This window comes from Perissodus microlepis, chromosome 23, assembly GCF_051167445.1.
Source record: "Perissodus microlepis isolate ML-2025 ecotype Zambia chromosome 23, ASM5116744v1, whole genome shotgun sequence".
Lineage (NCBI taxonomy): Eukaryota > Metazoa > Chordata > Actinopteri > Cichliformes > Cichlidae > Perissodus > Perissodus microlepis.
In genome coordinates this window covers 40,542,493-40,555,333 of record NC_140482.1, presented here as the reverse complement: position 1 = coordinate 40,555,333, position 12,841 = coordinate 40,542,493, and the positions used below count along the sequence as shown (strand labels likewise).

The 12,841-nt window shown below is 40.3% G+C and overlaps 2 protein-coding genes across 3 annotated transcripts in view; both read left to right on the top strand.

Moving 5' to 3' along the window:
* The first annotated feature begins 6,038 nt into the window (after positions 1-6,038).
* On the top strand, positions 6,039-11,330 carry ptgfr (prostaglandin F receptor (FP)). Its single transcript, XM_084922714.1, has 3 exons — positions 6,039-6,539; positions 6,866-7,674; positions 9,562-11,330. Exons 2-3 carry the CDS (start codon positions 6,880-6,882, stop codon positions 9,871-9,873), a joined length of 1,107 nt encoding a protein of 368 aa, XP_084778840.1. The 5' UTR covers positions 6,039-6,539; positions 6,866-6,879; the 3' UTR covers positions 9,874-11,330.
* A 1,276-nt stretch (positions 11,331-12,606) lies between these two features.
* Positions 12,607-12,841, top strand: part of btf3l4 (basic transcription factor 3-like 4) — a 7,079-nt gene continuing 6,844 nt past the window's right edge. The window contains exon 1 of one of the 2 annotated variants that reach the window (XM_084921666.1): positions 12,607-12,804. The gene's annotated coding sequence lies outside the window, so the exon portion shown is untranslated. The other variant, XM_084921667.1, reaches the window with a different exon arrangement.

Sequence of the window (12,841 nt, the reverse complement as noted above, 5' to 3'; positions counted from 1 at the left end):
GTGTGTTGGCCCTGCGACAGACTGGCGACCTGTCCAGGGTGTACCCCGCCTCTCGCCCTATGACAGCTGGGATAGGCTCCAGCGACCCTGAAAAGGATAAGCGGAAGTGGATGGATGGAAGATAAGATAACCTTTAATAGTCCAACACGTGGCAAATTTGTTTTGTTACAGCAGAAAGCGGACAGTGCAAAGTTACATAGAAAAATTAGAAAATAAAAACACTGGAATAAGATACTGTACACAACTGTACACAATAGAATAGAATAAAATAATACTATATACAATCGAATAAAATAGAATAATCGAATAAAAATCGAATAAAATCGAATAAAATAGAATACAAATGCTATATACAATTGAGTATAATACAACAATGCCAGAAAAGAGTATTGCACTTAGTGTTATTGCTATTGCACATGTGTGGATGTGTTTGATCAGTTGAAGTCATTTTTTGTGGAGTCTGACAGCAGTGGGGAGGAAAGACCTACAAAATCTCTTCGTCCCACACCGTGGGTGCCACAGCCACTGAAGGAGCTGCTCAGTGCTGTCACAGTCTGCTGCATGGGGTGGGAGATGTTGTCCAACAGGAATGACAGCTTAGCCACCATTCTCCTGTCACTCACCACCTCCACTGGGTCCAGAGGGCATCCTAGAACAGAGCTGGCCCTGCGGATCAGCCTGTTCAGTCTCTTCCTGTCCCCAGCAGAGATGCTGCCACCGCAGCAGACCACACTGTAAAAGATGGCTGAGGCCACCACAGAGTCATAGAAGGTCTTCAGGAGTGGGCCCTCCACTCCAAACGACCTGAGTCTCCGCAGCAGGTACAGCCTGCTCTGCCCTTTCCTGCAGAGGGCGTCTGAGTAACGAGTCCAGTCCAGTTTGTTGTTCAGATGAACACCAAGGTACCTGTAGCTGTCCACAGTCTCAATGTCCATACCTTGGATGTTCAGTGGTTGCAGTGGAGGATGCTTGTGCCTGCAGAAGTCTACCACCAGCTCTTTGGTTTTACTAGTGTTGATCTGGAGGTAGTTCAGCTGGCACCAGTCCACAAACCATGGGTCACTTCTCTGTACTCCTTGTCGTCCCCATCAGTGATGAGGCCGACTATTGCAGAGTCATCAGAGAACTTCTGCAGGAAGCACTGGGTGGAGTTGTGGGAGAAGTCTGCAGTGTAGATGGTGAAGAGGAACGGAGCCAGAACCGTTCCCTGTGGGGCCCCCGTACTGCAGACAACCCTGTCCGACACACAGCCCTGAGTTCTCACATACTGTGGTCGGTCGGTGAGGTAGTCCAGAATCCATGTTGTGAGGTGATGGTCCACTCCTGAGTTCTCCAACGTGTCCTTCAGGACTGTGGGAAGAATACTGAACCCCCTGAGCCAGAGGGTGAACCAGACATGAGCTAGGAGGAATGTACAAACTCAGAAACACTGAGTCAGTGTATAAAATGTAAATAAAAACAGAATGCAAATCTCATAAAAATATTGAATCTCATTAATATATAACATATTTTATTCACAATAGAACATAAAAAAAGCATCAAATGTAGTTTCAAGTAAAAATAAAAGGGCAATTTGAATATGAGGACAGCAACATGACTCAAAAAAGTTGGGAGAGGGTCAAGTTTAGCACTCAGTAGCATTCCCTTTTCTTTTAGGAATAGTCCTGCAAACGTCTTGAGAACTGAGGATGTTATTGCTGAACTTTTGTTAGAGGAAGGTTGTCCCATTTGTGCCTGATATAGAATTTTAACTGCTCACCAGTCTCAGGACTTCTTTCTCATATTTTTTCATTTCATGACGCATGAAATGTTTTCAGTTGGTGAAAAGTCCGTACTGCACGCACGCTATTATAATAGACTCAGTGTACACAAATATGCAAGGCTTTGCCTGAAAAAAACATCTGGATGGGAGCATCTGTTGCTGTAAAACCTTGCAGCACCAATAGCGTCCTTCCAGATGTGTAAACTGACAATTCCACAAGCACTGGTTTCTTCTTTGGGTGATAGAGCTTTAACCTACACTTGTCAATGGCATTTTAAACTGTGTGCACCTTTCTGGAGCTGTTCCTCAGCCCATACAGTCATGTCCATAACAGTATCATGGCTGTTTTTAATACAGTCCGCCCAGGGGGCTCAAAGATGACACAAACCCAGTAGTGATTGCCCCTGGCCCTGGGCACACAGAGATTTTGCCAGATTCTCAGAATCTTTTGAAGACATTATGTACTGTAGATGATCAGATATTCAATTCTTCACAATTTTATATTGAGGAACATTATTCTAAACTCATCAAGAAAGAGTTTTCCATACAGGATCAGTTGGGGGTCCTTGTTAACAACAACAGCCTCCAGTGCTGCCTTGTACACGTCTGTAAAAAACAAAAAACAAAAGAAACAGCAGCAGCTACTTGTCATCTGTTTCTTTATTCTCATTATTCATATTTTTACCCAGTGCTTGATTTATAAAACAGGAGGTCTTGGAACACAGACAGGGAGCTTTTCCAATGAGTCAAGGCAGAGAAAAAGTGACAGAACACATAAATAATCTGCACTGCCGGGAGAGTATTAGAGCTGGCTGCCCTAACACTGCCTGCAATCATAATACTTTTCCTACACTATTCCTAATTCATAATAAAAAAAAAATTCCTGCCAATGAAAAAGAAGCCTCAACTTTCTCATTGATTACAGAGTTAAAGAAAGTCTGAACATGAAAAAACACAAAAGACAAAGGCATACTTGTTTAACATGCTGGAGGAGCGCACAAAGGTCATTAGCTTAATGAGACTCAAGAGAATGTGTTCCAGATGTGAGTAAATACCAACAGGAGCTGAGCTTGTTTGTTGCTTCAAGCTGTTTGTAGGAGTCTTTCCTCTGAGCTTATTTGATACCTGCAGCTTCACAAAACTACATACAGCATCATCCATTTGTGAGTCCTCAGAGCCAGATAGTTGTGCTTGTTTATTTGTGTGGCACAGAGTGGAAACTTTATTAGTTATTTATGAGAATCTGACATGATCATTTCAAAAATAGAAAAGTAATTACAAAAAGAAAGAAAGAAGAGACTGTTAGCGAAACAGCAAAGACAGAAGCAAGTGACATGAGGTTTAGTTAATTAGTATTTTAACTTCACTGCAACGACAGCAGATGTAAAATGAGACCATAAATCCTTTATCACAATATAAGTTATGTCCCTACAGATCTCTGTCGTGCTGCAGCTTGTATCCAAGGTCAGGGAAGAGGGACTATGACACAAAATTACAATGTGGATCTGGAAGGTGAGCCAGGAACTGGCAGCTGTAGGCTGTTGTTATTGTCAGATAATCCGCTTCTCTCTCAAGTGTTAAGTACTTGCACGATCAAATTTGTGCTGTATCTGAAAACGAGGTTAACGTGAGATATTTGGCCTTCATCCAACCTGTGTCCAAACTGCTGAGGATTTTCAACAGTTTTGCCAGTGACTCCATTTTGAGCACATTTTGCTACTTCTCCCACTTTGCACCAACTCTGCTGAATTAACAATTTCAAATTGAAGGACATTTGCTGGGCAGGGTTGCAGAGACTGAGTGACAAATGGGGCAAAGTAATGACGGAAGAGAGAAGACGAGTGAGAACAGAAAGTACGTTACCTGTGAGTCTTTGCTCTGGAGTGGTTTTCTGAGATGATGGGCGATGTGAAGAAGAAGTAACAGTACCACTGGCAAAAAGCCTGCATTATGGGTTATTTTCCCATTTTGCCCCATCTGCTCACAGTTCCATCTGAACCCTGCTGAGTCAGCCTGACTATTAGAACAGCCCCATTAGATACACCCAACAAAAGAACGCGATTGTGCTCCCATGCCTGTGCTTATGCTGGTTCTGCTACTTGTCAACACTACAGTAGAAGGTGTAATGTCTCCTCAGATGATTGCATCAGGAGTCACCTTTTCAGATAATTAGTGACCACCATAAGACAGCAAAGAGAAAGGTTTCATTACCACTTCAAGATGATAAGACATTCTGTTTTCGCACTGAGAACAGAGAACGGTAATTACAGACTCAGGAGATAAAATCCGTGTGAATGGAAAAGAAAAGTACCTTTTCATCTTTTCATTCATCTTTTCTTGTGGTCATTGAAAGCTTATGACACGCAGCTAAGGAGGCTGCTGGATCATCTCCCACCTGCATTTTCATTGTTCAGACTGCGCTTTCACTGGCAATTTATTTTATGAAAATATAATTTCAGAAAAATGTTATACAATCTAATTTGATAAGAGTAGGTATGTTTCTTTTATTACTAATTGATTGTTCTGGCAAAATATATCATTATTATTCCTGAATGAAGGTCTTTAGCACTTCTATCTTCTTTTTTTTTTTTGCTTAATGGTTTGGCTTATTTTATTCAAAGGATGGAAATCAATAGCGAAGAAAAAGAACTTGGGACTATTGTGCTCTTATTAATACTTCAAGCTACTGATACAAATCAATAAAGGCTTTGATCCTGGAGCTATAACTTCTGTGTGGCTGAGGTAACAGAGATTATCAGGTCACTTCTAAAACTGGTAAAATGCTAAAAAAAAATACAACTTTACTGTTCCTAATATATAAAATTATGAGAAAAATCTTGTTTTTAAGTAAAAACACCATCATTGTTACGGTTTTATTGTTTTCAGTCATTTAACACCCAAACCTCTTTTTCATTTCCAAATAATCATATGATTCATAAGTAATCATAATCATGTAAGTATCAGCAGTATGTGTGTAACTAGTTTCTTCTTCTTCTACTATTCCCCTGCAATAAATATTTCCTCTTAGAAACCTTTGCTCCTTGTTGTGAGCAAGTAAGTGTGGAGCATGTGGAGTATGACAGCAATTTGTCCTCCCTCATCAGATAAATCACAAAGGATCAAAAAGATTGAACTTTGCTCCCGGAGCAGACAAAACTGCACTTCAACATATTCCATGTGCAGTGTGTATAAACAGCACTCCTAACAGATTTGTTGTATTTTGTCAGAAGTGAGAATCTCTAGAATCAGACTTAGTAGACAAAGAAAAACGTACAAATATGATAGAAGGACAGATGTGGATTGGGTAATGTGTGGAGTTGAACCACACTGAGTCAGGAGAAGAGTCAGTCTGTGAGAAAGACTGTGGGGAAGTGAGCTGTAGCTACGGAAGAGTATAAATTCTTAATTGCTGCTGACCTACCAGTCTCCAGATATGTCAGCTTTCAATAAGCCATAAAACAGCTGCAGTTTTAGCTTAAAGCGTTATTTAAATAAGTAACTCTACATATCAAAATAGGTTTAAGTTAGTTTTGCAAATGTAGTGGAAAAAATTATTAAAATTATTTTGTGACTTCAGGAGTACCTGAAAGAAATCTCATGCACTGGATCAAGTAATGCCTCGAACCTCTAAAACCCTTTTCTTATATCCGATTGAGGCTGATGGCTCAAAACTACACGTGGTGCTTGTCACCCAACACAAACAAATCTCCGGTCCAGCAGTCGCCAGTGGAATTATGATGAGCAGTAAGAAGACAAATGAGGCCAGTGATGATAAGATGACATTTGCTTTTTTGGCTCTGAACACTGAATCGATTTCGATCAAACTTCCATCGTCTCCACAGACTGCAGTGATGATTTGGTTTAGTACTTCTTTAAAATAGATAATAATGTTAAGCACAGCATGTCCTTCAAATGACTTTTAAAACTTCTGAGAAAAAAACATCTAAAATGGGTTGTTTCTTCTGACAGAAATGCGCACTTACTTAGAAGGTCGCTGGCCTTTCCTGATCCTTTTATGGGACGTTTGTTTTGCTCAGTTCACCAGCCTTTAGTTTGTTCACATTTCTTAAGGTCATGGCTTCTTTCTTTAGCAGACCTCCGTGGAAAACGAGACGCCTGATGGCAGATGAACAAAAATGACTTAATGTCCGGCTGCACTTTACCATGTGGAGAAAAAAAAGGCGGGGTTGACTAATAATCTGGAGTGCAACAAATAAAAGGACACTGCCCTGAAGAGCCAAACGCCTGGGCACGTCCACCAGAGAAGACTGATGTAGTCTTAGGGCGCTTGGGTTCAACTTTATGAAGACATTTGTTATCGAATATTCAATTCAGGAGACGCGACCGACACTGCTGATAACTGCGTAAATAGTGCGGGCGACTAAATACATAGAACAATACAGAAAAGAGAGGAAAACTTTTCGATATATTTGCTCACACTTGGAGACGCTTTCGTTCCATGGATAATTACAATCATTAATAACAATAATTAAATCATGTTAGCTTTGCAGCATTTTATCAGTCGGTGCAATCCCCAACCAGAGTGTTAACGCACATACAAGAGGACGAAAGCAGATTCTTTCTTGGTGTGCAGCCTCTTGAGTTGCGTCTGAGCTCACAGCTCGCCTATGCGCTCTCATCGAGACTTGGCACCTGCTGTACGCAGACGGAACAAGGACTGGAACAACATTAACTGCCGTCTCTTCTGTTTTTAAAGATAGAGAACGAGGAGGCTTTTAACTTATGGAGAGTTATCCCAGCGAAGCCCAAACCTGAGGTAAGGAATTATTTATTGAAATCAACCAAACCGAGGAATCTTCAATAGTCAGACAAAGGTCATGAATTTGAGGAAAGAAGCGTTCACTGCACTCTGATGTGGTCTGATTGTTCCTATTGGAAAGAGAAATGGATGAGTGGGAATTACTACAAAAGCAATCGCAATAGGAGTTTAAAGTGTATATAAGCTTTATTCTTGAAAATATTAATAATATTAAACTTGTGTCTTACTTGCTTCCAAGTCAATTTTATCAGTAGATTTCATCCAAACCATTATTTTGGTCTAATTGAATCACACAGATATTTTCCATTTACCTTCTCTTTCAGACTTAATTCCAGCCATGTCAGCTAATGGGAGTTCAGAGTCCAGCTGCAGGTCAGAGGTTAGACCCACCAATAACACCTGTTTCCAGAAGGAACTGTCTATCACTGCATCAGTAATCTCTATGACTGTTGGCATCTTCTCCAACAGCCTTGCTCTGTTCATTCTGCTGAAATCCTACAGCAGCATCCGCACCAAGTCCAGGGCATCCTTCCTGCTGTTTGCCAGCAGCCTGGTGATCACAGATCTGCTGGGTCACCTCATTAATGGATCCCTGGTGCTTTTTGTGTACAGTGCTGAAAAGAAATGGGAGAATTTTGATCCTTATCAAATCATATGCACCATCTTTGGGGCATGTATGGTGTTCTTTGGCTTGAGCCCCTTGTTCCTGGGAAGTGCTATGGCTGTGGAGCGCTGCATTGGAGTCACCAAGCCTATCTTCCACTCCACAGTGTTGGCCTCACACCACATGAAAAGGCTCCTTGGGGTCACCTGGCTGCTTGCTGCACTGGTGGCTGCGCTGCCTGTAATGCTGTCGAAGCCCTACAAGGTTCAAAGCTCCAGGAGCTGGTGCTTTTTCCTTATCGAGCAAACCAAAGACTGGCTGGATGTGCTCCTGCCGCTGCTATTTTCATTGTTGGGGCTGCTGGCACTGCTGATCTCCATTGTCTGTAACACGCTAACAAGCTGTGTTCTAATACAGGCCAAACTGCGCCACAAGCATCACTGCAGAAGCATGCCTTATCACATAGAGATGATCTGCCAGCTCCTGGCTATCATGCTGGTGTCCTGCATATGCTGGGGCCCATTACTGGTAAGACCTCCTCAGCACACCTTTAACTGACAGTTAAAAATTACAGGGAAAAATGAAAAATTACAGAGCGTAGAGTGACACTGAGGAAGCTAAGCTGGATTTGTTCCCTGCTACCTAAAGTCTTTCCGTATATCTTTGTTAAAGCAGTGTTATGTTGCATTTCTGATCATTAAACTACTGCTGTTGGTCAGTGTGTCCATGATGCATTTTGAAGATGAGTAAGTACATCGTATCGACAGCAATAATAGGAGTTGTTTTTTTTTTTTAAATACTAGAATTGTTAGCAAACTTAACAGCTGCTTACTGGAGGTCAGAACAAGAAACCACATCACACTCCCACAACAATAAAAGCCTAACTGAGCATAGCTGAAATATTAATGACAGCAATACTAAATGAATGAGATTAAATTAAATTGAGATTAAATATTACCAGTCATCCGATTCTTTGCAGCATTAGTATTTATTTAATTAAAAATTCCCAAATAAAACAATAAATTAAATTACATTAAAGTCAATGTAACCAAGTAAGATTAAAAGGTTCATGTCAATTAGATTAAACACACAAATTTAAGTAATGTTTGCATTTTCACAGTAGTTTAATAACAGTGTTATCATAGTTAACTAAAACTAAATGCTAAAACCAAAACCAGATGTGAGCAAACATTTTAGTGAGTTAAATTAAAAATAAAAACCAGATCGTTGAAACTGCCTTATACTGAAAAAAGAATACAAATATTACAGCTTCCCTGATGAGACTTTGATAGATTTGTTTACTGACACTCTGCATGTCTGCAAGACTGTGAGTCAGCGGCGTTCAAACGGTGTTTTTATTTTAGCACCTACATTGATTTCCATAAATCTTGCTTCTGACATATGGCCTCCATACACTCATAACAATAAAAAAATAAAAGTAACACTGAAACAAATGAAAACTAAACTAAAACTGAACATTTAAACTGAAATTTAAATAAAAAAACACTCTGGAGCAAACTGAATTAAAAACAAAAAGTCAAAATAAAATTTAAAAAAGTGCAATAAATGTGATAAGATGAAACCATTTGGAAGAAAATTGTTTGCAGAAGCATGAGCATGAAGACAGAGAGAAGAGTCATCATAATGCAGACTCCCAGAGGAAGGAGGTGGAGAGTAACATGACCCCTATAAGCCGAGTGATGGAGCCGAGTGTGATTGGTGACGGGGTTTTCCATCGAGAGGCCTTTAAAAATGACAATGATATGGAAATGAGAAGGAGGAAAACGAAACAGAGGTGATGAAAAAAATAAGCAGAAATAATAGCTGTTATCACCAAGAGGATCGGAGACAAAATGTGAGAAAACAGATCCTACTAGTAACAACATACCCGAGCATGTCTGTGGTGTCCTGAGCAAGCTCTGTTTGTCTGTCTTTGCATTTTAAAGGGTTTGATACAAACAGGTTTTTCTCCACTTCCATCACTGTTCTTTTCTATCCTTGTCATCGTCATGTAAAAGATGTCTGATGTTTAATTGTTGTACACTGGTGAAAATCAGCAAATGTATTAATTAAGGACTTGTGATGCCAAGCAATAGATGCCAGACAAGCTGAAAAATATGGCAGCTGCTTTGAAGACTCTTCCAAATAATCATGGTTTTGAATTATTATTCAAATTAAGTAATTCTAATATTTTTTTTTAAAAAAGAAAGTAAATGCTTTGAATTAGAGATCTCTTAATAACAACAAAGATGCAAAATTGCACACACTAATCTTACCTCGTTTTTCCTGTAACTTCCCAGCCAGTCTAACACAACCAGTCTAACACAACCAGTCTAACACAACCGGTCTAAAATTGTTTTCTATTAAAGTATTTGATAAATATTTAGAATAACTGTTTTTCTACCACTCCAATAGATCCATGTCACCATTCTGAGTACCAGAGCCACGGATGAGTCTCCGTCTTTTAGTCTGCTGACTATACGCATGGCTACGTGGAACCAGATCCTGGACCCGTGGGTCTACATCCTGCTGAGGAAGGCTGTTCTCAGGAAAATCTTCGTGTTGCTTCACGGCTGTTGTGGCTCGAAATTTTACACCCTCCATCGGTGGCAGCGCAGTATGCTCCACAGCTCAGCGGAGACCAGCAGCTCCAGTGGTGGTTCATCTGATTGCCGCTGCCTCGGTAAAACACCTGTGCATGATGTTGTCATCAAATCCATCACCTGAACCCTGTCCTGAGTCTTTTATCTGAGAACGCCAAGGTGCTGAAAAACAAAAGGAAAGAAAATCATTTGGAATACTAGAAGGACATTTCTAAAGAACGCTTATCCTAAGGTCAATTTTAAAGTGACCCAGGTCTAAAACAAAATTCCTTCCTTTGCATGCGCTCTTCCTCTTTGCAAAGTTTCATCCCATTTCAGCTTGGTAGTCTCCTGCAGATGAATAAGACGCACTGAGACACTAGAAGACTATCAAAAATGCACCTACACAAACCACAAATGTTTTCTTGTAACATTTGCAAAATGATCACCATAAATTGTCACTATTACTGTATATTGTGGTATTGACCTTTTGTTCTAAACTTTTAGCCCCGCGTTCTGCATCAGGGGCACTAGACAAGTTCTATCAAAAACTGTCACAGTGTTAGAGACGAACTAACAGTCACTGTTAAGTCGTAGACATTGTTTTATTCATTCCTGGCTTTGTTCCACGTGCAGCTCCAGCCTGTACCTTTGCACTACTATTTATTGATTGTGACTGAGTCTTCTTTGACCTTACATGTTAACTTTTTATTATAAGGATTCCAGTATAATGTGTTAATCATTTGGTTTGCACAGATGTGCAAGACACGATAAGCGTGCAAAAAAACAAATGATCATCCTCCACCACCATGCTGACAGTCAGTATGATGTCTTTGTGCTAATATTGTGCTGTACTTAGTTTTCATCAAACATGGCTGTGCATTAATGCCAAACATCTCTACTTTGGTGCTGTCTGTCCAAAGCACATTATTCAAGAGGTCTTGTGGTTTGTTCAAATGCGACTTTGCAAACTTAAGCCATGTTGCTTTCATGCTTTTAAAGAGAAGAGGCTTTCCACTGGTGACCCTGGCATTTAGCAGAAGCAGTAAGGGTAAACCGGTACTTAGGTTTTCACAGGACTGTTTTACCTGAAGCAAATATTTTGTGTTGAAAGTCTAGTTCATGTTTAAAACAAGCTTTTCCCAACAATTTCACCACAACAGTAAACTTTTGCTCATTGAGTGTTTTGAATGTCATCAAGTGTTTCCTTTTTTTATAGTGTGTGAGCTGTTAACGTGATGGTCTATACTGTACCAGCCTTTAAACAATTTAAGCCTGCATTATGTTACAACATGGACCAATTGAAAACATGATTTTTGCCTGTATCAGTACGTTTGATGTTTTAAATGGTTCGGGTGTGTGTTGTGCTTTTCTTTCAAAATGTTGTAAGAGTAAGAAGTGTCTGATTGAAGTATGTAACGCTGCATTCAAGTGTGATCATGATCAGAACGAAAGCAGATGTTTTGAGAGGATCGTCTTTCAGCAGTAAGTAGTCTGCTGGTAGGTGCATTATTACTTTGTAAATGTGATTTTTTCACATCAGTGCTTCTGTATCATGACACTTTTTTTTTTTACAAAACAACAAAAAACTTTCCAATGTGTTTGTCCTGTACTGTGTAATAAAACGGAAAATGGAAAAACCATAAACATTAAAGAGAAAATGGTGAAAATGTTCTTTTTTTAATGCGTTGTAGTCAAGATAATGTGAGTTCACAGCGAGGTTTTCTCTACCTAAAACATCTTTCGAGGACAGAGTGCGTCTTGTTTTAGCCCCAAGGAGTCTGAAATATGAGACTAGAACAGGCAAGAAATCGGTGATTTCTTATTATAAATTATTGTGTATTTATGAAAAAGAATGGATTTTGCTGCTTTTGTGAGTGTAATTTTAAAACGGCATGTTATTATTTAGTTAGTTATTACATCCCATCTGTTGACAAAACAGAAATATGAGATAAAATCTTTACTTTGAGTGTCCTGAACTGTAGTCTTATAACATTGCTTTAAGCACTGTAGACGTCTACTTACATTCCACTCCAAGCTCCACTCTGTCACTTCATGCAGAACTTTACAAATGGGCACACATTGTTTGATTAACAATCGTTTTCAAAAGCAGAACTGGAAATGGACTAACATTACATAGTACTGTACTTTCATATAAGTGACATTTAGTCACACATTCACACAGCGCTTATTCTCTACATTTGGGTTTGAATTAACATTAACATGCATGTTTGCATGTTTTAGGACAGTGGATGGAAGACGGGGTACTTGGAGGAAACCCATGAGTGAGAACATGAAAACTCCAGACAGAAAGGCCCTAGTTGGGGTTTAAACAGGAACCACAACAGCACCCACCTCAACATGTTTAAGTCTCTCACTAAACCTGTGGTTCAAGACGAGCTCAGTTAGTCAGAACAGCAGAACAGCAGATGAAAACAGGGGATACATGAATAAATAAGCCTGCTACAGAAGGCCATAAAAACAGACTTTTGCTTCCATCCATGCTTAACGTAGCACTGCTCACTGGGAAAATTGCATTTGCAATGACAAACCTGCAACTGTGCAGTTTGTGACTGAGTGGGTTTTTAAAAGTTAGATTTATCAGGCATCAGTGAAAAGTCCCACACACATACTAGCGGCCACACATTGTTCCCACACTCGTCATACGATTTTTGTTTGTTCTGTAATATTGACTATAAGGGGATATGTACACGGGTAATAACCAGAGTGGATTCAGTTTCCCACACTGTGGTCCAATCCGCTGACAGTGTCGCTTTACAGTTATTAGTGTAGTTTTAAACAGCATCCCATAGGTGGCAGCACGACACCAAATCCCTCCCGCTGGTCGGAGACGAAGAAGGGGTGGGACGGTGGGGGGGAGATCAGCCATATGATGTGTGACGTCATCTCTTCCTCATCACCTCCATCTTTCGGTGCCGCATGCCTCTGTGCTTAATGGAGCAGGCTCTTTCCCGTAGATGCTGGCTTTTGTGAGAGGGGTGCGGTTTTTGCGGCCCGTGCGGTTGTTGGTTTGCGGACGGAGCGCAACTGCCGGCGCGAGCGGAGCAGCGATACGGTGTGTGTTCACTGTGGGCCGAGTGTTGTGTTTTCAT